We start from the raw sequence: 22,774 nt of genomic DNA, 5'->3' as shown, positions 1-22,774 counted from the left end.
TCTGTGTGATTTTGAATCCAGCCCTCAATGGGTTGATGATTTTGGTTTCCATTGACTTTAGTGTAATTTTGTTCTCAACAAATTATACAATGTACATCAATTGTGTTCACAATTGTGCTCATATTTGCCAATTTCATATTTCATAACATCCTAATATTTCTACTGGAGTTATTTCAAGACTTGGAAAAAAGAGGGACAAAACATACATATTTAAATATTTTCTTCAGCCACTTTTGTAAACTGATTTGTGCTCATATTTGCCCATTGCATATTTCATAATATCCTAATATTTCTACTGGAGTTATTTCAAGAGTTTTGGGGAAAATGAGGGACAAAACATACATATTTTCTTCAGCCACCTTTGTAAACTGATTTGTGCTCATATTTGCCAATTTGATAATATCCTAATATTTCTACTGGAGTTATTTCAAGAGTTTTGGGAAAAAAGAGGGACAAAACATACATATTTAAATATTTTCTTCAGCCACCTTGTAAACTGATTTGTGCTCATATTTGCCAATTTCATATTTCATAATATCCTAATATTTCTACTGGAGTTATTTCAAGAGTTTTGGGAAAAAAGAGGGACAAAACATACATATTTAAATATTTTCTTCAGCCACCTTTGTAAACTGATTTGTGCTCATATTTGCCAATTTCATATTTCATAATATCCTAATATTTCTACTGGAGTTATTTCAAGACTTGGAAAAAAGAGGGACAAAACATACATATTTAAATATTTTCTTCAGCCACTTTTGTAAACTGATTTGTGCTCATATTTGCCCATTGCACATTTCATAACATGCTAATATTCCTCCTGGAGTTATTGTGCTGTGTGCAGCATTCCCACCACGGAACGCAGAACCGCCCTGACAGCTTCCTATTGGTCCACGTTGGTCCTTACCGTAAACCTCCTAGAAGCTGGGTCAGGGGGTCACCTAACGTTTACACAACACAACACATTACAATAACAAATATAACACTGAAAATGTGCAAATTTCAAGCAAAATATCGATTAATTAAACATGTAAGACTAAGTCTCTTTCTAACTGCTTTTTTTACACAAAGTAAATGATAGAAAACAAGCAATGTAGTCAGTGAAACTGCTCTTGCGCTAAATTACCGTCAGCAGCCGGAAGTGATGTGGCTCCAAAAGGAGCAAGCCAAAGATAAACACGTAGCCGGACGAGCAGGGTGGAGGATAACACAGATTATAAAGAGGCTAGCGTGAAACCACCGACATGGAGTAGCTGCTCACAATATAGAGATATTAGCAGGCAAGGAGACGTCCGTCAAACTAACCGAGGAGCAAGTCTTCCGCAGACATCGAGTCGGTGAGTCTGACAGCTGTAACATACCTGCTAGTGTTAGCTAACGGTAGCTAGCAGCAGCTAACTAACCCAATTACCTGTGTGTGACAGATCACCAGCAACTAGTAACCTTACTAATACACACACATGTATTCAGCTTTCTGAGGAGTTATTAGCTTAAGTAAGTTTCCCTCTTTGTTTGAAAGCTCTCACAAAGGTTGGTCTGATTATTAAGACTTCATTTAACCATGTTAGCTTTAATGTTAGCGAGCTAAGTTAGCTACAAGAGCAGCCTCTTCTTTAGGAAGGTACACCTGGGTGTTTAGCTACTTTAATATAAGAGGAAATAAGCAGATAAGCAAGGTTATTAGGTTGCATTTAATGTGAGAAATGTAACATAGGAGGGAGTGATTGGGTAGCTGTAATAGTGGGAGTGTACACCATGCTAACCACTGCTTAGCATCCATGCAGGAGATTAAATGAAGTAGTAGTTTCATTTTGATCATTTGACCTGTATTGATGTATGATACACTGTTGTTCAAAGGAAATTCAAAGCATAAACAATACAATAGGTAAATAATGAAATATATGCATATACATCCACACACAAGCATAACAAACTCCCTATGTCAGCTGTTTGGGAAAAGCCATTCTATAAAAGTAAGTTTTAAGACGAGGTTGTCTGGCCTAATAAAAGACCATATTCACCTGATACTCCAGCTGTGACTTGGAGATTTATTGTAATGTAATGTATCAGTTGTAGCCTTTCATACAGGGTCTGAAAGTAACCTTTTCCCTCACCTGCCCCTGTGGCAGGTCACTGGACATTTCTACTGGCCACTCAGTTTCTTTTGTCTGCCACTTCTGAGATCTAGGTAGAACACTTTAAAACTGTAAACACTGAGTCAGTGGTACCAGACTGTAGAATTATGGAATATATCATGTAACCTTATATTATATAAGTAGTATAGATTAATATTTAATTCAGGCTTTAGAATTGCTTTTTAAAAATAATATTTCTTAATATAAGGAAAACCTGTCTGCCATGGTGGCAGGTGACCTGACATTTTTACCTGCCACAGCCAACATTTACCCTGTTATTTGGCAAGTGGCAGGTGCTAATTTCATTCCCTGCTTTCATTATAATAGTATTCCTTTTATTAAGCACGAAGTATTTACCAAGGAAATTCAAAGCATAAACAATACAATAGGTAAATAATGAAATATATGCATATACATATACATCCACACAAAAGCATAACAAATGACTCCCTATGTCAGCTGTTTGGGAAAAGCCATTCTATAAAAGTAAGTTTTAAGACGAGATTTAAAAGTCATAACGTAGTCAGCTGATCTGATGCTCAGTGGAAGGCTGTTCCAGAGCCGAGGAGCTAGATCACCCTAACCTGGACTCTGGAATAGTTAGAAGTAACCTGAGGGACCTGTTTGGACAGTACGGTATGAGGAGATTAGATATATACCACGGCGCCAGATCATTCAGAGCCTTATATGTGATTAAAAGCACTTTCATACATCAGTTATTTTAACAAAAGTGGTAACGGAATATTGAAAAAAAAGTTATATTTTTTCTTGAAGTCATATTACTCAAAGCTCATTCAGTTTGAAAAGATCGACACTTGGGTTCTCAAACTCATCACTTTTGTTCAGCTGACAGATTGACAGCTCTGTGTTTTCTCTGCAGGTCTTACTCAAACAGCTCTAAAGTCCTTCTGTTAGTTAACCATGTGTAGTTAACACTTGAGAACAAGTGTGGTTATTGTAAAACATTGGAGGAAATCCTTACACTGTTTGTTTGAAGACTCTCACAAATATGCTACACCAATCAGTAACAAGCACATCACTGCCTTGCTTTCACTGGAGCCAATCATTTGAGTTGTGAAAATACTGCTTTGCATTAGTGAGATTTCCACATGAGCAGTCAAATCAAATCAGTGTTGTCTGAGATATGGGACACGATGCATACAAGGACTAAGCAACTTAGGTCTGGATGAACAGTGTCATTTTTGAAAATGCCAAAATGTATTGGTGAGATGCACAATTTCTCCAAGTCTTCTCAAAATCCAGCCATTAGTGTTTAAGACATTTTATAATGAATGAAGACATGAAGAAACCAATCTATTTTCCTCATATAGATTGAATTATCAGAGCACTGGTACATTTTAGTATATAGTATATTGTGCTAATCAACAAAATTACCGTGAATTGGGAAATTGAAAGTTTTGCAGTTTGTCCTGGTTTATTGTTTGAATGGATTGGCTTTGACACAGTTAATGCATAACCTACTGTTCAGAAAGCAGCGACACGAATGGGAACAAAAATAAACTTTAGCTGTTAAGCTGTGGATGGATTGTAAATGGATGATAACCCTGAAATGTATTTTTAAGTTTCAGTGTCAGCTGTCTGCGCTTTGTGACACAAATTTGAGGGAGATAAGGGCATTGCCAGTAACATTGGACCGCTATGAGACACTCCTCATTGCGGCTGCATCCTAATCCCCCATAAACCCTCAAATATCAGAATTATGTCTTTTTGATTTTTATCATTCAACCTCCTAAAGGTTAGGCTTGCTGGATGAGAGGCACCATTTATAAATTGAGAAAGAGGGGGCACATGATGGGGTGGAATGATTTTTCAAAAGCTTTCTTTATTTGTGGATGGCGGCGTAGTTTGCAGAGCAGATTTCTCATTATGGATGACTGACAGGCTGTCAAGGCTTTGTGACCACACATGTTTTCAATATAAATTTGCAGATGATTAAAAAATATGAAGCAGTTTTGCTGAAAATGAACATAGGAGAGAGATCTGACCAAAATGATCCAGCAAAATGCTACCCTTCATTTGCATGCTGCTCCGCTACATCAGTCAGCTTTCACCTGCAACAACTTTCTTCTTCCTTTCTCCCTTCATCTGTCTCCCCACCACAGTATCTGTAGCTGAGTCCAAAATGGTGCGATCGACCTTGGTGACTGCCACCAGTCTGGCACTGACTGGGGCTGTGGTGGCACATGCTTACCTCCTCAAAAACCAGTTCTACCCGACGGTGGTCTACCTCACCAAGAGCAGCCCCAGCATGGCGGTAAGAGCACGGCTTAAGTGAAGTCAAATCTGGAGTTTGGTATATTGAAATATTTTACCCATAGTAAGATCTCTTAAATATGACAATATTTCCTCAAAAGGCCATATCAGAGATGTTGTGACAAATCAGCTTTTTGTTTCTGTTTCGTTTCTGGTATCAGGTGTTGTACATTCAGGCCTTTGTGTTGGTGTTTCTGCTGGGAAAGTTCATGAGGAAGGTCTTCTTTGGAACACTAAGGGCTGCAGAAATGGAGGTAGAGTTTTTTTTTTATATTTATGACTCACTTGACTCATCATAAAACACTTTCAGTTTAAAGGGATAGTTAAGGTGTTTTTTAAGTGGGGTTATATGAGGTCAGTGCATTACCTACAGTAGATTACGGTCGGCACGCCCCCAGTTTGAAGAAGCAGACAGGAGTTACCGCACGCAAGCAAAGCAATGTACTGCAGTGGACGGGAGCAGTAAAACATATTTTAGCCACCTGAACAAAAGGCTCACCTGAAAAAATCAATATCAGTTCAGTATACGCTATATTTAGAATATTTACATCGGTTTACCTTGTTGTGAGACAGCTATACAGTCTATGTTTCAGATGGGGATCTAAAGCCTTAATCTATGTTCTCGCCAAAGCCGCCAGACTCTATTGGAAAAAAACAGTAATTTTACCCCCTAGAACACGGGAGGTTCTTGTCTACCGCTCCCTCGATTGGTTAGTTTGTTTGTGCTGTTGTGTGTGTGTGAAGCCGAACTAACCAAAGTCACACAATAACACAAACAACCTAACCCTTCAGACAACCCTTTCCGACGGGGAACTGAAAACGTTACCTATGCTCTCGCCAAAGCAACCAGACTCCATCGGAAAAACTGTAATTTACCATGTAGAACTCGGTTAGGTAAAATCACTGTTTTTTTTTCAATGGAGTCTGGTTGCTTTGGTGAGAGCGTAGATAACGGCTTCAGTTTCCCGTCGGAAAGGGCTGTCTGATGGCAAGGTAAAACAGTGAAAAGCGTACACTGAACTGATATTGATCTTTTTAGGACAGCCTTTCTTTTAAGTGGCTAAAATAAGTTTTGCTGCCGGCCCCGTCCACAGCAGTACATTGCTTTGCTACCGTGCGGTAACTCCTGTTTGTTTCCCCAACCTGGGGGTGTAGTTAATACATTGACTATGGATAAGTACCTCATACAACCCCACTTAAAAACACCCAAACTATCCTTTTAATATGCAATGCGTGGTCTCAGTTGTAAACAACAACAATGTATCTAATCAGCCTCTTTGTTTGTGTGCATTCACGTGTCTTTCCTCTCTACCACCAGCATCTCATTGAACGCTCCTGGTACGCTGTGACCGAGACGTGCCTGGCATTCACTGTGTTCAGGGACGACTTCTCCCCGCGCTTTGTCGCCCTCTTCACACTCCTGCTCTTCCTTAAGTGCTTCCACTGGCTGGCCGAGGACCGGGTGGACTTTGTGAGTGATGAGAGAGAAACTACTTCCTTATCTGACATAGTACACGGTGTACTTAATCCACTGTATCCGTATGAGGTACATTGTTTAAAGGTAGAAAGGAAACGCAGGACAAAGGATGGGACAGATGGTGTGTGGCATACCAGAGTTGAACAAACATTGTTGTGTGATATTGTGCAACTAATAATTCAGTCACAAATTTAGTGAAAAGGGCCCTTACTGTGACATACTGTGAGTTGAAAAGTGTGGCTTGGATGAAGAGAATATTAGAAGCTTTATCAAACTGCTATTACTAGACAGATATGTACATGTTGTATGTAACCTGTAAATAATTTGTTGTTTCTTTCAGATGGAACGGAGTCCAAACATATCCTGGATCTTTCACTTCAGAGTATTATGTAAGTACACGTTATCATCTGCCACGTCAGGGATCATTCTCCCCGCCCGTCTGGGTTGGCTTTTTTTTTTTTTTTTTTTTAATCTTTGACTTCTGTCTCTACCTCTTTCTGTTGTATCGACTCTACTTATGAAACAAGTCTTAAGGCTAAAAGAAACTGTATGCAAATCATTGCTGTTTGCACATGAGACCAGGTGCGCCACAGTTTAATGCACCCCCACAACAGACCTTCAGAATGGTTGACATTAACACACCATAGTAACACCATTTTCTAAACACTGCTACAAAATCCATTCAGTCATCTTGTCTGATGTAATTTGTGTAGTAGACCTTTGGTTACATACAATCTGCTGTTTTTAATTTGAGGACAGCTGTTAGCTCTATCAGGGCATCCTGGCCATATCCAGTTTGATTTCCAGAATCAGGCTCAGTAGCTATTAGTTTTAAATACTGAATGTTTATTTTGGGCAAAATCAAAGGTATCGTTTTCTACATTTCTACAGAGCTTCTACTTTTGCGTCTGTTTCTGTCTATACTGCAACTCGTCACAGAAGTGTTATTCAATGTTCTTTATTTCCTGCAGCTCTCATGGGACTGCTTGCTGTCCTGGACTTCCTGTTTGTCAACCATGCCTGTCACAGCATCATTACCCGCGGAGCCTCAGTCCAGCTGGTTTTTGGATTTGAGGTTTGTCATCATTCTTTAGTTGAAGCTGAATAGAGTGCTACAGGAATGAGTCCTAAAACCCAGACAATGAGTTAGCATTTGAGCACTTCCGGTTCTGGTCTTCTGGTCTCAAAGTCAATGGATGGTTTGAATGGGTTTTTGGTTAGATGCCTGAAATAAAGTCAGTGGTTAATACAAGCTGAAGAGATTTTAACATTTTGTTCTACTATATAATATGCATCAATAAATACCCCACTCATGAATTTTGAAGCCTTTATCTGCCATAAAAAAAGATGGTTGCCGAGTGGCTAAATGAGACTACTAAACGTTATCACGTCGTCTCGTCCGCCTTTACAGTGTATACTTGCGCTCATGAAACCGTAGTGTAGTTTGTTTATAGCCTAAAGTTAGCTTTTTACTTCTGGCAACTGGATTCACACTTCAAAAATCATAAAATCAATGGAAAAATCCCATTGGCTTTTTTGTCGAGGGAACCAGGGTTATGCTAATTTTCTGTTTGGCCTATAAAAATACGTCATTCCTGGAGCACTCTATTTGAGCTCTGTGTTTTATTCAGCTGTAAAAGGCTTATTTAAAGGAACAGTGTGTAGCATTTAGGGGAATCTATTAGCAGAACTATGTTTCCATTGGTGCATAATCACCTAAAACTAAGAATGGTTGTGTTTTCGTTAGCTTAGAATGAGTCCTTCATATCTACATAGGGAACGGGTCCTCTTCATGGAGTCCGTCATGTTGCACCGCCATGTTTCTACATTAGCCCAGAACGGACAAACCAAACAGAGAGAGCTTTTTGCGTTTTTACTTTACCTGAAGGCTGCTGTAGGTCTCCGTCACGCTTGTGAAACTGTGGTAATGTGAGGCACAGAGTGCAAAACAGTGGTACCGCCAGCCACCGTCTGAAGTTCAAGTTCAATTTTATTTGTCCCCGCATGGCAATTGGTTTTGCAGCATAAAGTGCGACATAAAACATAAATACGACATGAAATCACACTGTAAAAATAGCACAAAATAGCCATCTGACTTCCGTTGCTCCTATAGTATTATTATGGTAAGTTTGGCCTCTGAGCAAGACGAATGGCTTACCACGGTTTTGCACTCGGCGGCTCACGTTACCGCAGTCTTGGAAAGGGAGGAGTGAGCGGAAGGGTACTCAATTGGTTGCACTCTGCAACCACACCACTAGATGCTGCCAAACCCTACACACTGTCCCTTTAACCCACTTTTAGTTATTTAAAAACAAGATAGAATACCCAACAATAATATAAGATTAAAACCCCACATTGCTTCACCACAACCTCTTACTTTAATCCTTTTCATACTATGTTCTTGTGTCCCCACACGGTTGCAACAGATAACACTTGCTATTATACACACACAACATGGAATCTTTCAACGGGATACCTCTTCTCTTTGTGTCCCTCAGTATGCCATCCTGATGACCATGGTGCTGACGACCTTCATCAAGTACCTTCTGCACACTATTGACCTGCAGAGTGAGAATCCCTGGGACAACAAGGCTGTCTATATGCTCTACACTGAGCTCTTCACAGGTACTGCAATCAGCTGGAGGTCATGATGTGATGCAGGAATATATTTCTCTGCTGTTTTCTTCTAGTGTGTGTGTGTGTGTGTGTGTGTGTGTGTGTGTGCGTGTGTAGTTCAAGACAAAAATGGTGGCAGCCGTACTCAAATATTAGTTGGTGTCTTTATTCCAGGTTTCATCAAAGTGCTCCTGTACATCGCCTTCATGACCATAATGATAAAGGTCCACACCTTCCCCCTGTTTGCCATTCGGCCCATGTATCTAGCAATGAGGTGAGCAGCTGTGTGCCTTTGTGTTTTTGTCACTTCCACTACTCTGACATTTAACAACAGAAAGTATAGTTCTCACAAAGGTCTAAATATTCTTAAATCTATGGATAGGAGTTTGGTCACTTGATATTTTGAATTCATATTGAAGGCATTGTTTTTGCTTTGTCTCTCAGGCAATTCAAGAAAGCTGTGACGGATGCCATAATGTCTCGGAGAGCCATCCGTAACATGAATACACTGTGAGTAATGTTAAGCCTTTCCTGATTGCTTCCCTATTTTATGTGTAAAAATCATTATTTCCCTGTGCAACTTTCTTATTAACTTATACATCATTTGGTTTGGACAAAACATGGTCAAGTGGGATTTTAATTATCATCTAATGACATGGACTACAGCCTACATGTAAAGTAGGGGTGTAGGAAAATATCAAGTATCGTGATATTATGTTTTGTGATACTGTCTCAAAAATACTATCGACTTTTAATTCATAGTTTACACGCAAAGATGAACTCAGTCAATACTTATTTCAATGGCAAAGAGACGCGCTCTCTCAGTTTATGTGCCCTCTTAAAATAGTGCTATGATGTTGGATGTTACAGCAACTGTGATAAATGCACATGCAGATCCTGGCTCTGATTGCATAAAAAAGTCAGATATTTGAAAGCAGACAATACATTTAGATATATAGTACAAGTCTGAATAAAACTTTAGCTAATACGTTTTCTGCTGTTCATTTCTCTTCTAATCTTTGCCTGTGTTCAGATACCCTGATGCGACTCCTGAAGATCTGCTGGCCTCTGACAACGTCTGCATCATCTGTCGAGAGGAAATGGTCACCGGAGCCAAGAAACTACCCTGTAATCACATTTTCCACTCCAGGTACGTAAACGTTGGACATAGTTAGCATCTGCAGTAAATGATGGCACACACCATTCCTTAGTTAAACAGTTAACAAGTCAGTTAAACACGACTTCAAATAAGAACCTTTGGTATTGCATTGTATGTTAAATGTTGCTATTAGTTTGTTATAGTAGTGTGTAGTATAATAGTGTTGTCGCCCTCATCTCCTCCTCACAGCTGCCTCCGCTCCTGGTTCCAGAGGCAGCAGACCTGCCCAACCTGTCGCATGGACGTCCTCCGCGCATCTAATAACAATCAGACTCCAGCCCCGGCCCAGGTCCCGCCCCCTGCTCCCGCGGCCCCCGCCAACGCACCCGCAGCCCCGCCCGCCAATGGTGAGAGTCCAAACCAGCACTCATTAACGCAAGCCCCACCTTCCTCCTTCTAGCAGCGCTACATGACGCCTAGCTACGCCCAAATTATTGGCCGTGCGGAACGCATGTCATGTGGGTGCCCTCAGCTGTAAAACAGCCACAAGTACTGCGCATTCCAATACCGGAGAGTACATTTACCTGTTTTCGCAGACATAAGGTACCCTTATACCTACTGCTATCAGGACTGTTTCCATTCATGGGCTTAAAGCCACTATGTGTAGAATCTTTATTGACTAGAACATCTTCAGATGGCACAAGCGTTTGTAGAAAAATTAGACAATCCTGGTGAAAAATGGTGCAGTCTTTTGGTGCTTTCACACCTAACTTGTTTGCTTCAGTTAAAACGAACTCCTTGTCCGTTTGCCTGGTCAGTATGGTTTGTTTGGGCTGGTGTGAAATCTGTCAATGAAACCCTGGTGTGGACCACATATCATCATTTTATGATAGCAGATATGTGCAGATTTCTAGCATGATTTCAAAAGCTACTCTACTAATATATCCATTTGCTGATTGTGAAATCTGCTCAGGAAGCGATCTGTACTTAAGGCCATGTATATAAGCATGTCGGATTGTGTATTTTCCCTAATTAATAGGTCAAAAGCTGTTAAAACTGCTGTGTCTGTATCCGACTTTGTGTACTTTGTCAGCTCATTAAGTCCATTAAAAAGTGTGACAGCGTTCCCACAGTACGCCGATCATGCGTGTGTCTGTGCGCTCCCTGACGTTGGGACTATGCGTTGGCATCAGTCATCTGGGAGTGTTAAAGTGCTGCATAAACTTCTGTCACTCACCGGGATTTGATTTCCTTACCACGTGGGTCCTGATGATGCAGGATGACATTCGCCAAAACAGTCCAATAAACAAGTTACTTGTCAGTCTGTATAACTTCATGTTTACTCATCTGGTTCGTTTGTAAAAAGTCAGTGTGAACAGGAACCGGACCAGAACTAAAATGCATCAGTGTATCATGTTTTCCCTCGGTCTGGACCAAATGAACTGAACTACAGGTGTGAAAGCACCCTTATAGTTACACACGTTTAAATTCCACCCATAATGGCTTTACGTTTTGAGATACTAGTCCAGAAATCTTGGTTCAACATCTTTTTCACTCCAACTTTTCATGCTTAATTAACAAGTGGTCTTGCTGGGTCACGTCGACCACTTTGCAGAGCAGATTAATTTGTTTTCAAGCGTTATCTGGTGAATACATATTTGGTCCCTTTTCCAGGGTTGGTAAAAGATCTCTTCTGTTTCGTTTCCTCTCCAGTGGCCCCGGGCATGTTACCTGGCTTTCCTCCTGGCGTCTTCCCCTTCTGGGGTCCCTTCCCTGCGGTGCCTCCCCCTGCTGCAGCAGCTGGAGCTCCTGGTGCCACCGATGCTCCACAGAGCGGCACAGAGGCTACACAGGCAGCTGGTAAGGGTAACTCGTTAGCCACTCCAATTTACCACACCACAAAAAGGAAATCAAACCCAACGTGTCTGAAACAGTTCGCCTATTTCATGTTACAGATAGTATCTGAGCACCTCTATTTGTTTTTAAAATTTCATCTTATACTCTGGGATAGCTTGACCTCAACCCAAAATGTTGTGCGTTTGTTTCATCAGGTAGCAGCCAGGCCAGCCCGTCGACTGCAGACGCCGCTGCAGGTGCTGCTGCTCCCGGATCAGCTATCCCAGGCTTCCCCTTCTCCTTCCCCCCACCTCCCTTCCCCACTGCACCATGGCTGCCCATGCCTCCACCTCCTCCCTTTGGTAAGCACCAAACACTCTACTGTCCTGCAGACTAAAATAACTATACGCTTGGTGACTAGACACTGCATAAAAAGACGGGAAAGTCAGGTTCTGTAAGTGTTACTCCTCTATAAGAATAGAAATAATAAGTAGTGTGGACTTTTAAATGCATGTGGACGAGTCATGTGTATGCTATTGTCTGACTTCTTTGTTCAGCCTTTGTTTAAGGAAGTGTTGAGTATTACTATAGCAACGTACTATCTGATCACACTGTGTGAAAGTCCCTGGCATTTCCCACTACATGTACAACACTTTGTGGTTTTACAGTAGAAACACATATTGCTGTATCCTGTAGTGGAGGCTTCTCAATGACTGCAGGTTTTTAAAGATGTTTTCGTTCGACACTAAGCTGTGTACGGAATGATTCACTCATTCACTACTCCCTACTCACTATCTAGGGAGTTCTATGTAGAGGACTATATAGTAAGCTCATCGGCAAAATTAAACACTTTTTGACACTACTCAGGTCATTGTCTTGCCACCGTTAATTACGTCATTGCTGTCGCATAATTAAAACATGCCAGATCAACGTCTGCTGCATCCATGATAAATACTGACATGTATTTTTGTGTGTGATAAATACATAAAGTATTTTGTTGAGTTATCTCTTAGCGAATTTAAGTTCCCCTTGGTAAGTAGTGATGCAGCGTATATGTCTAGTGTTTTTATTGTGAAAGATAAGAATTAACGGCCATTGTGAATGTTGGGGGCAGTACGTGTATGTTCCCAAATTAATAAATACAAAGTACTTCCTTTTTGCGCAATCAAAGTGCAATGCATGATGGTATACTGTATAGTGCTCGGTTAGTGACCATCGTTGTACACTACTTTTCACAATGCATTGTGGGATACTTTTGAGTCCACTACTACATTCGGACAGCACTACAATATGGCAAAACTCTCTAGTGGACTATATAGTGAGTAGTGAGTGATTTCGGACACAACCACAGTGTGAAGTAGTTCAAGACTGAAGTCTGAAAGTAATAATAATTTATATATAAAGATATATTGTCCATTCTTTAATAACGTACTGCCCACTTCAGTGGTGTTGTAGCTAAGTTGAAGTTTGTTTCACCTGGACCAGTTTGTGTCAATGCCTCTCCTCTCCTCTCTTCCAGTGTCATCGATGCCTCCTCCTCCTCCCTCTCTGTCCCGGCTATCAGAGGAGGAGCTGAGGGAGCTGGAGGCAGAAGGCCGGCGGGGCCTCGAGGCCAGGCTCCAGTGTCTCCAGAACATCCACACCCTGCTGGACGCCGCCATGCTGAACATCCACCACTACCTCAGCACCGTTGCCACACTCGCGTGAGTGAGACTCCTCTAGTTGAAGTCGAATTAAGCTTGAATTGCTCATTAAATGCAGCCAGCCTACTCATGCTATTGCATTATTTCCTAATTAATACGATCTACAAATGTTTGACTTAAAGAGGACCTATCATGCTCATTTTCAGGTTCATATTTGTATTTTGGGTTTCTACTAGAACATGTTAATGTTCAAAAAACGCTTTATTTCTCTCATACCAGCTGTGCTGCAGCACCTCTATTCACCCTCTCTCTGAAACGCTCTGTTTGAGCTCCTGCCCCCCTCCCGAAAAGCTCAGTCTGCTTTAATAGGTCAGCTGGCCCACTCTGTTGTGATTGGTCAACCAAACCAAACTCTTCGGACTCCGCTCCAGCTCGGCTCTAACTAGCTTTGTTTGAGGGCGTGCCAAACTAGCCGCTAGGCAGGTATTATGCAAATGTGTTACTTGGTGACATCACCATGTTACGGAAGAAAAGGCGGGACTTCAATCAAGGCGTTTCAGGCAGTTCAGGAGCAGTGTTTCTGTGGGGAAGAGTAACTCCCTTTGGCGTGGACTTTGGGCTTTGTAACTTTGCAGACCTTTCACATGCATAAAACACTAAAGGAAAGGGGGAAAAGCATAATAGATCCTCTTTAAGTTATTTTAAGAATTAAGGGTTTTAATAGAATTAATGTGTAAAATATTTAAATCCTTTTTTTTTTTTAAATAAGTTGAAACTTAAGTGAGTAATACAATCAAGTTTTACAATTCAAAAAGGAAAACAAAACAGCTTAGAATGCAATTTTCGATTGAATGCGTCATTGTCGCTCTGCTGCTGTGTTCTCCACAGTCCTCCTCGGGCTGAGGGACGCGCTGGAGAAGCCAGTGGGACAAACAACGCTGCTTCCCCTCCTGCAGCTGGCAGTAGCAGCACGGACAGTCCCAGCGAGGAGAAGGACACGTCCAGCTGTAAGTCAACTGACAGTTCACATCAACTACGATTAAATCAAAAACCTTGGACACTGATTCAATATTTTTTCTTTCTGTTTCCAGCTGAGCAGGTGGACGGAGCTACGGTCTCCTCTCAGCCAGCCGACTCTACTTCCACCACGTCGGACACGGAAAGAAAAGAAGAGCTGGACGAAGGAGTGGCGGGGGTCGGGGAGGAGGACGGAGAGCCCAACGCCGCTGAGTTGAGGCGCCGCCGCCTCCGTAAGCTAGAGACGACACCCCCTCCAGACAACTGATCCAGATGTGTTCGGACTCGGACGTGTTGCTCTGGACCAACAGGAACTCTGAGCTGATCCATCGTTGCTTCGGTTCTTCATTGCCTCTCTTCCTCGTGGCTCTCGCCTTCCACAGGCTCAGGTTTCTAACTGTGTCAAGTTGGACTCAGGCTACCTGAAGACGCAATGATCGGTACTGCTTATCTGGACTGTTTCTGTGTCAGAAAGCAATAGCACGACTTTTTTGTTTGTTTTGTTTTTTCACCACCTTTCCCCCCCCCCCAGAATGACTACTGCAATAAGAGCACTGCAGGTGTAAGTTGAATCAGGTGGAAGAGGAATTTCAAACCCATTTATTCGGTCGATGTCAGAGACGGTGTTTGGATTTGTGTTTGGTAGTTTTACTGTCGGTGAGGTCTTTGCCTGCACTTTGATTTTTTTTTTTTGTTTAATTCATCTTTCTTCAGTATAAAGGTGGTCCCATTCACCATGTCAACATGTTACACAGAGCACTTGGATCAGCGTCAGATCCAGTGAGTTAAAATCAAGGGAAGACGATCAACTGCTTTCTGTTTCTTTAACGTTCATCACTCTTCTGTTGCCACTGCAGTCGTTGTAACATACTGATTTATTTGAATGTGTACATACTGTATAAAGAGTTTTAATAGGATGATCTGTACATAATGCAGAATAAACTGTTTGACTGAAGTGGCAGTGGGATAACACGTATGTTGGTGTGTAAGTATGTTCATAAACTGGTGTCATAGAGATGGAATGTGAGCACTTATCTTTAGGTTTTCTGTGGCAGAGCTTTAATGTTGCCTTTAAATTAAAGATTGGGATGTAAAATGAAAACTCACTCATACGTACGAATCATTTTAGTTAGTTTTGTAGGAAATATAAGGGAAATGTAGGAAAATATTTTGGAAAAAAAATAATGTTCTCTTGCCAGGAAAGCAAAACAAGAATCCCAGTCAGATTATCTGTCTCAGAAATGACCATGTCTGCTTTTATTGTTGTAAAAGTAATGTTATTGTCGTTAAGTAATGCTTTAAAGGTGCTAAATCCATGTATCCAGAGCATTAATATAGCAACAAACAACAATTGTCTATGTAAAGATATAGAGCAGTAATGTCTACCTGAGCAGAGAATGAAGTCACTCTCCCTCTGTGTGTGTTGTAATCCGAGCTTCTCTGTGCTTTGTTGACATAGCCGGCCTGGCCGCGCATGCTTTTAGTGCATGTTCATGCAGGCCGCTGCTCTGCACCGCTCTCATATAGCAGTTACAGAAGATAATGAAGCGGAAGCGTCGCTGCTAGCTCTGTCTGCACTTTCACCATTTTTGCACTGTTAGCGCTGTTAGCACCGTTAGCTCGAGAGCGGTCGTTTCTAGAAGGTAACTTCCATATTGCGAAACTCTCGAATGGTTATGGTTAGGATAGGTTGTTGGGTAGAGAGTCTAGCGAGAGTTTTTTGCAAGTTTTTGCAGGTTTTTGCAATTTGGGGTTTACCTTCTACTTATTATAGGGAAGATAGGAGTTTCCTTTTAAAGAAAAGCTCTTTTCAAACCAAAGTACATTTTCATTCAGTATGCATCATTATGTATGCAATATTATTAGAAACATTATTTGTTGAGTTTTCTTTTACATATTTTTCAAAATTATTATGTTCAGCTGACCTGTGTGTACCAAGCAAATTATTTCCTTCTATAATTAGTACCAAATTAAAAAATTTTTTCCAGGAAACTTCCTTGGAAACAATTTAGGAAATAATGGAGAAATCACAGACCTATAAAATAAAGTATATGAAAGACCAAAATAAAAGTAGACTTGATGTTCACCAATGGCTAAAACATTTAAAAATCTAAAACATTGGCACTGGAATATGTAGAAAATAAAACAGGTGAAGACGCATCTACGTTTTCTGCTTAGCAACAGGCTCAACAAATTCATTTAGATTGTTTTTATTGGTGTGTTGTTTACACAGTAAATATCAATCATGTGGTATAAAAGCAGAGTCACATGTGAGTGATTCGCTACGAGGAAGCCTCATTCCAGTAGAGACATAAAGGAGAATAACATTTGATTTTTAGCTACAATTAAAAGAGAACCTTTGTTATAAAATAAGTTAAACTTCCATCAAAATACAATTGATACAGGAAGGGAATAAGAAATCAACTTTTACAATTAAAATGATGAAACTCTTTGCAAAAAATAGCAGAAAACAATTCAGCAATGTGACTATCTGCAGTAATGTGTCGGTCCCACATTAGAAGAGACACAACCTGCTGGTGTGGAATTACTTATTAACAGTCTCAAAAGACAAAAGAAGGCCAAAAGATACCCGTTGATAATTTGTATGTCAGTTCATTTCACACTTGACACAGTGTCAGAGAAAAGTTATCTTCTTCACAAAACCGCAAATTAGTATGGTCAGTGGTTGTTAGCTTATGAACTACATTATGTGCATTAATTTCATAGGGAATGCTAATGAAGCTACATGTGCATTTTTTAGGAATTGTACGAGCTAGTTTACCTTGTTTCATCAACAATAGGACTAAAACTCATTTAAAATAAGCTAACACATTGTGACATCCTTCATAAGGAGATCACTGAGCACAATTATTTGGCCGTTGCCGTCCGTCGGGGCTTCTCCCACCAAGTTTGTTCCCTTTTAAAACATTGTCAATACCTTCTCCATGTTCAAAAAACTACAAAGTGCATATTCACTGTTTGTTGATGAATTCCTGAGGTTTCCAGTGTAAAAACATCGACCCCGATAGCGGAGAGACGTCGGGGTCAGTTCTGGGGGGTGGAGTAGAACGAGTGGTGCTGGTGGCTCTCGTCTGGAGGCTTGCTGGCGAACAGGAGAGGAGCGGTCTCTGATCCGTACCAGCTGGAACAGAGTGAGAGGAGGCATTAAAAACCTAATCTAAAATCACTGTTCTACATTTATTAAGGCCCTAAGATTATTTTGCTTCTGTGTGGTAACTCCTGTCTGCTTCTACAAATTGGGGGCATGTCGTCCGTCATCTACTGTTGGTATTACACTGACTATAGATAAGTACTTCATACAGCCCTGCTTCAAATCACCCAAACTATCCCTTTAATCTATTACTTTTTTGGTCTACAGAATGGTGAGAAATGTTTGCCAGTTTCCCTGAGCCAAGAGTGACGTCTTCAAATGTCTTGTTTTGTCCAACCAACAGTCCAAAACCCAAAGATACTCAATTTACAATGATATAGAATGAGAGCTGAAAAAATTAATTGATACATCAGCTTGCAAGAAAATAATAATCCGCAAGAATTTTGTTAATTGATTAATCGTTTTAGTCATTTATTAAGCAAAAATGTCCAAAAATTCTCTAGTTCAAGCTTTTCAAATGTGAATATTTGTTGCTTTTGTTAGTTTTCTATCACAGTAAAATGAATACCTTTTGAGGTTTTTGACTGCCGGTCGAACAAAATAAGCCTTTTTACCATTTTTTCACAATTCTTTCAAACTAAACGATGAATCGAAATGAAGTGTGAAAATGATCTGCAGGTTAATCAACAACTGAAATCATTGTTTATTTGCTGCCCTATAAAGAAAAGCAGTAATAAATGATAAAATAGGAGAAGCTGGGACTAGGGAATGTTTGTATTTTTTCTTAATAACTAACTTCAATCATAAATCAAATATCGCAAGTTGATGAATAACTTTCTGTTGACTAACTGACGAATCACTACAGCTCTACCTGTGTGATGACAGACAATACCTTGTGTGTGGATGTGAGCTGCGTGTCCATGGAACAGGTGCGTCCTCATCACTGCCTTGAGGGTCATCGAAGAAATATGGCCGAGGTAGGACCCTGTTGTTGACCGCCATGCTGCTGGTCTGACAATCAGAAGAAAAGAAAAAAACAGGTTGAAATGACATCTGCTGCTTCGGTAGTACTCATCCTGTGTCATGTTTCATGTCTAAATGTCTGTATTTAGTTGACATGTAGTCCAGTTTCTGTCCGATGTGCTGTGACTACCTCTTGAGCGGGCCGGCGAACTCTGAAGATGAGGATGAGCAGACTGGTCGGGAGCAGCTCCCATATGAAGAGGATGGCGCCAAATGCCATGTAACCTCGGTCACCCAGTTCACTACGCAAGTCAGCCTACAAAACAAACACACACAGGGTTATCAAGTAGTGTTTGCCACGGCTATCAACCATATCGTGACGTTCTGATATATGAAAATATTTACAACCATTACTGCCAACTTGGACAACGCACTGGCTAAGATAAGGTGCTTTTGACTTTAGATGGTTACCTGGTCAGAGACGTTGTACCAGTCAAAGTTGAATGACTCCACTCGGTGGTTCTGGGACAGAATGAGCACCGTCAAGTTGTAGCAGGCTCGACTGGCACACAACAAGATCACTGCTGCTCCCAGTGTTGCTGTCCGGCACACTGTGGTCCCCTGGTCAGGCGTAAAAAGACACTGTCAGCCTACAGAGGAGGGGGAAGTATTGCACTTCCATAAAGTTAGGGGACTCACAAGAGCTACAAGAATGGTCAAAATAGATGCAGCAGAGACAAGATATTCTGACTTTCACCCCCTAGTACAATTCTCATAATGCAACTCAATATTGCCTTTCAATAGACCCTACCCTGATTAGTAAACACCCACAATTCCAGTTATAAATGTGCAGTCTCCAATAGGAATGTCACGATACCAATACCAGTGAAATTCCATGATTCGCAATACCAATTCGATACCAAGATAAAAAATAAAAGTAAAACAATAAATCCAATGGACTTCAACATCCACTCCTCGATTACCATTTGCATCCTGGTTTTTGTGAGGAAGTTAAACAGGACATAATTCCCTCTGTATTATCTTTTTTATATTGCTGTGAAAACATCTACTTCAAACAACTTGATTTATTCAAGTTTCTTGCCAAAAAACTACACTACATTTTACAAGATTACTTTTGAACACATCATGATAACAATGGAATTTAGCAGGACAAGTTCCAGAGCCACAGAAGACAAAGGACTTGAACTAATCAGGAGGAGTAAACTAATCATGATGTGTAAAATCCCCTTTAACTTGTGTTTGTTTAGCAGACCTTGCTGATCAGGTAGGGGCTTGTGGAGCGTGAGTGTCTGGTCAGGAGCAGCATCAAGGCGGCCAGTAACACCGCGTCCAGGATGAAGAGCGAGTCGTTGACTAGGACGCGAACCAGGACCAGATTCCAGGTCCGCTCCCTTGACTCCGGGCCTCTGTCCGCGAAAGCCGCACAAACCACGTTGATGCAGAGAAAGACGGCACTCAGTGCGCCGTACATGCACCGTGCCAGCCACCTGAGGAAGACATTATTATTTATAGACATTTATAGACATTATTATTCTTAGTCTTTACTGTAGAGTAAAACTTACACTCCTTTCTGCACATCTGAGCTATAAGTGTCTCTCACTTTGAGCAACACCTGTGGTACAAGAGAGAAATAAGCAACAGAGTAAACACAAACATCTGACATTAAGGAATGAAGACCGAAAGCAAAAGAAGTCTTTGATAAGCATCTTGTCTCTTCAGTTTAGCGCTCCACAACGTTTCATTTGAATAGCTGTTTGGCAGACAGCTAATGAAAGGAATGCCCCTACTAAAAGATTATATAAAAGACATTGATACTCAAAGCTTTTTTTTTTATTTTCACTTATTTAATTATGACATGAGATCTTTTTATCACTATGGTTTTTATCACAATTCTTTTTACAATCTTTAGTCAGTATTTCCCTCCTCATTACAGCTGGTGTAACTTAGCTTCAAGAAAATAACCCCTGCCCCATTCTCCCCAGTCTTACCTGAGTGAAATACAGGTTAATAAGGCTGAGAGTGAAGAACTGCAGACAGACAGGGAAGCAGTAGAGCATCCAGTAGACTGCAACAGGTAGGTGGTTGGCCTCCAGGGCGTTACAGAAGTAAAAGGAGAACAGGGTGGTGCGGAGGGCAGCCCACAGCAGGCAGAGGAACAGAAAGACACTCTGGTAGCTCCATCGTTTGTGTCTGTAGAGGTAGAGGAGCCAGAGCTGTACGTACACCACCAGGAACAGTCCGGCGTACAGAGTGGTGTAAAGGATGGTGAAGCCGAGCTCGACCGATGGGGCGACAGCCGGAAGCAGTGGGACCGGGACTGGGACCGGGACCGGTGTGGTGGAGGAGTTGGGAGATGGGGCAGCTGTGACTGGAGCTTCCATTGGAGTAGTGACAGGACTGACTAACTGTCCATCATCACAGAGAAACTGCCAAACCTTCTCCTCTCAGCTCCAACGGTTTACATGGGAGAGCTGAAACAAAATCACCAGAAGTCAGCAGTTCATGAGCAGAACACTGAGCGAGAGATGGGCAATAATATAATATATATATATATATACACTGTATATAATACATTAATTTGCATAAAGCAAGCATATTTGTCCACTTCCCATGTTGATAAAAGTATTAAATACAAATCTCCCTTTAAGGTACATTTCGAAAAGATAAAAAAAATGTGTGATTAATTTGCGATTGATCATGATGAACTGTGGACAATCATGCGATTAATTGTGATTAATTATTTTAATCAACTGACAGTCCTAATTCCTATATGATCATTTGAAGCGTTGATAGTTACTCAATTGATTTTCCAAAAAATGTGCTTGGTCATGAAATTATATGAATCTAATTATCATTTATCCTAATTGCCCACCCCTACCAGACCACTTTTTTTGTCTTAAAGGTCCCATATTGTAAAAAGTGAGATTGTCATGTCTGTTATAGTATAAAGCCGGTTTAAGTGCTATATAAATACCGCGAAAGTATTGAAACATTCAATATACGGAGAAATACGCACAGCCCGTATTCAGAAATTGTGCGTTTGAAACAAGCCGTCAGTATTTTTGTCCATTTGTGATGTCACAAATATAAAATATTTAGACCATTACACGGTTTTAAACGTAAACACTCTAAATGTGTCCCAGTTTATTTCCGGTTGCAGTGTATGCAAATGACATCAGCTGACAGAAAGTAAACATGGACCCAAACTGTTGCCTATCAACGCAATTCCGTTGCAATGAGCTAAAACTGAGCGTTTCAGACAGAGGATAAATACAGGTATATTCAGGCCGACAGTATGAGGAAAATAAAAGTTGTTTTTAACATTACAGCATGTAAACATGTTCTAGTAGAAACACAAAATACAAGTATGAACCTGACAAAGACCATAATATGTGACCTTTAAAATATTCTGAATTGATATAAATCATAGTCATCATGGGGTTTAAATCTGGCAAATCCTGTAAGAAGTTGTCCAGCTGCTATTCTTCCCTCTGCACAAAATGGTGAAGGGAAGTCAAAACTTGAACTTTCATTTTAAGGTGTATTCTTTAGTTTTACAGAACAAATTCAAGCAGAAATCTGACTTTACAAATGGTTCACCATTGATGTCAATGTAACAGCCCCATGATGTAATCACAATGATATACAGTATGGTATACACACGTTATCTAGCTGTGTCAACCTTCATATTGATTAGACTGAACATTGTGACCTTATTACAACAGTCACATTGTGGAGCTGTCCCACCACTTACAGGGGATTTAACACTTCACTACAACGTTTCTTTCATATTCGATATTAACATAAACATTTAGTACTGTTATATTCGTGGGCCATTATACTGTACATGTTTTCATGTGTCCTGTGTGTTGTTCAGTGACCTTTGAGACACAGTAGCTCAGCTAGCTGGATGTCTTCACTCTGCTCTCTGGAACATCAACAACTGAAGTTCAAGCTGCTCAACAACAGCGGCTCAAACGAACTGAAACTAACTCTGTTAACTACAATGAATGTCAACTTCTGCGTGCTGTCGTTCAGTTATGCCTCTCACAACAACAAAACACCAATGTATAAACTGTCATGAATCATTTGAGGAGAATAACAGACCTTGTTTTAAGAGAGAAACTCCAAAGCTCCGGGGTAAACAGCCAGACGACGGTAATCCCTCGTTTCCGGGTTGTGTGATCTACGTCACAGCTGAGGGGCGGAGCCACTGCTTTAATCATTTCGAAATGACAGTATCCATAGTAACAGCAGACAACATTAAAAACATTTACATACAGAAGAAGCACAGCGTAAACATCAACAAAGAGCTGTGCCAAACATTAAAGGACAACAGAAATGACACAAAACCAACATAAAATATAAAAAAAGACCATGCAAGAGTATGAAAATAATTTCACTTAAAATCTTTAAAGATATTGCATACATTCATTGTTTTCATTGCTCTTTTGTTTTGTGAGGAATAAATTGTTAACAGATATATTTCCATTTCTTTCATAAATACAAAGAAGTTAGGCTTTTTTGTGTGGAAAATTTACACTTGTGAATGTGGAACTTCACGAGAATTAAAATTAAATT

At 40.6% G+C, this 22,774-nt stretch overlaps 2 protein-coding genes across 4 annotated transcripts; one reads left to right on the top strand and one right to left on the bottom strand.

Moving 5' to 3' along the window:
* Positions 1 to 1,144: 1,144 nt before the first annotated feature.
* syvn1 (synovial apoptosis inhibitor 1, synoviolin) lies at positions 1,145 to 15,069 on the top strand. Of its 2 annotated transcripts, XM_074647893.1 has the most exons (17): positions 1,213 to 1,341; positions 2,463 to 2,524; positions 4,259 to 4,410; positions 4,571 to 4,663; positions 5,728 to 5,880; positions 6,227 to 6,275; positions 6,858 to 6,961; positions 8,385 to 8,511; positions 8,677 to 8,776; positions 8,947 to 9,012; positions 9,536 to 9,652; positions 9,851 to 10,008; positions 11,315 to 11,461; positions 11,653 to 11,799; positions 12,957 to 13,140; positions 13,969 to 14,087; positions 14,172 to 15,069. In XM_074647893.1, exons 3-17 carry the CDS (start codon positions 4,279 to 4,281, stop codon positions 14,363 to 14,365), a joined length of 1,890 nt encoding a protein of 629 aa, XP_074503994.1. In that variant the 5' UTR covers positions 1,213 to 1,341; positions 2,463 to 2,524; positions 4,259 to 4,278; the 3' UTR covers positions 14,366 to 15,069. The 2 variants fall into 2 exon arrangements, with proteins under 2 accessions (XP_074503993.1, XP_074503994.1); XM_074647892.1 differs by lacking the exon at positions 2,463 to 2,524 and having other exon boundaries at positions 1,145 to 1,337.
* A 1,222-nt stretch (positions 15,070 to 16,291) lies between these two features.
* gpr137 (G protein-coupled receptor 137) lies at positions 16,292 to 22,430 on the bottom strand. 2 transcript variants are annotated; one of them, XM_074647897.1, is made up of 9 exons: positions 22,301 to 22,424; positions 22,075 to 22,194; positions 20,182 to 20,664; positions 19,756 to 19,805; positions 19,446 to 19,680; positions 18,644 to 18,793; positions 18,363 to 18,488; positions 18,102 to 18,220; positions 16,292 to 17,239 (listed from the first exon to the last, which is right to left on the bottom strand). In XM_074647897.1, exons 3-9 carry the CDS (start codon positions 20,572 to 20,574, stop codon positions 17,143 to 17,145), a joined length of 1,170 nt encoding a protein of 389 aa, XP_074503998.1. In that variant the 5' UTR covers positions 20,575 to 20,664; positions 22,075 to 22,194; positions 22,301 to 22,424; the 3' UTR covers positions 16,292 to 17,142. The 2 variants fall into 2 exon arrangements, with proteins under 2 accessions (XP_074503998.1, XP_074503999.1); XM_074647898.1 differs by lacking the exon at positions 22,075 to 22,194 and having other exon boundaries at positions 22,301 to 22,430.
* Positions 22,431 to 22,774: the final 344 nt, after the last annotated feature.

The sequence above is a fragment of the Sebastes fasciatus genome, chromosome 10 (genome assembly GCF_043250625.1).
Source record: "Sebastes fasciatus isolate fSebFas1 chromosome 10, fSebFas1.pri, whole genome shotgun sequence".
NCBI lineage: Eukaryota > Metazoa > Chordata > Actinopteri > Perciformes > Sebastidae > Sebastes > Sebastes fasciatus.
Note: the sequence above shows the minus strand (reverse complement) of the source record. Positions and strands in the feature narration are given on the sequence as shown.

Excerpts from the sequence above, each read along its gene's own strand:
- syvn1 (XM_074647892.1), top strand. The coding sequence starts at position 4,279 with ATGGTGCGATCGACCTTGGTGACTGCCACCAGTCTGGCACTGACTGGG. Across the intron at positions 4,411-4,570 it reads AGAGCAGCCCCAGCATGGCG|GTGTTGTACATTCAGGCCTT; the intron begins GTAAGAGCACGG and ends TTCTGGTATCAG. Across the intron at positions 4,664-5,727 it reads TAAGGGCTGCAGAAATGGAG|CATCTCATTGAACGCTCCTG; the intron begins GTAGAGTTTTTT and ends CTCTACCACCAG.
- gpr137 (XM_074647898.1), bottom strand. The coding sequence starts at position 20,574 with ATGGAAGCTCCAGTCACAGCTGCCCCATCTCCCAACTCCTCCACCACA. Across the intron at positions 18,794-19,445 it reads GCCCCTACCTGATCAGCAAG|GGGACCACAGTGTGCCGGAC; the intron begins GTCTGCTAAACA and ends ACGCCTGACCAG. Across the intron at positions 17,240-18,101 it reads AGCTCACATCCACACACAAG|CTGGTACGGATCAGAGACCG; the intron begins GTATTGTCTGTC and ends ACTCTGTTCCAG.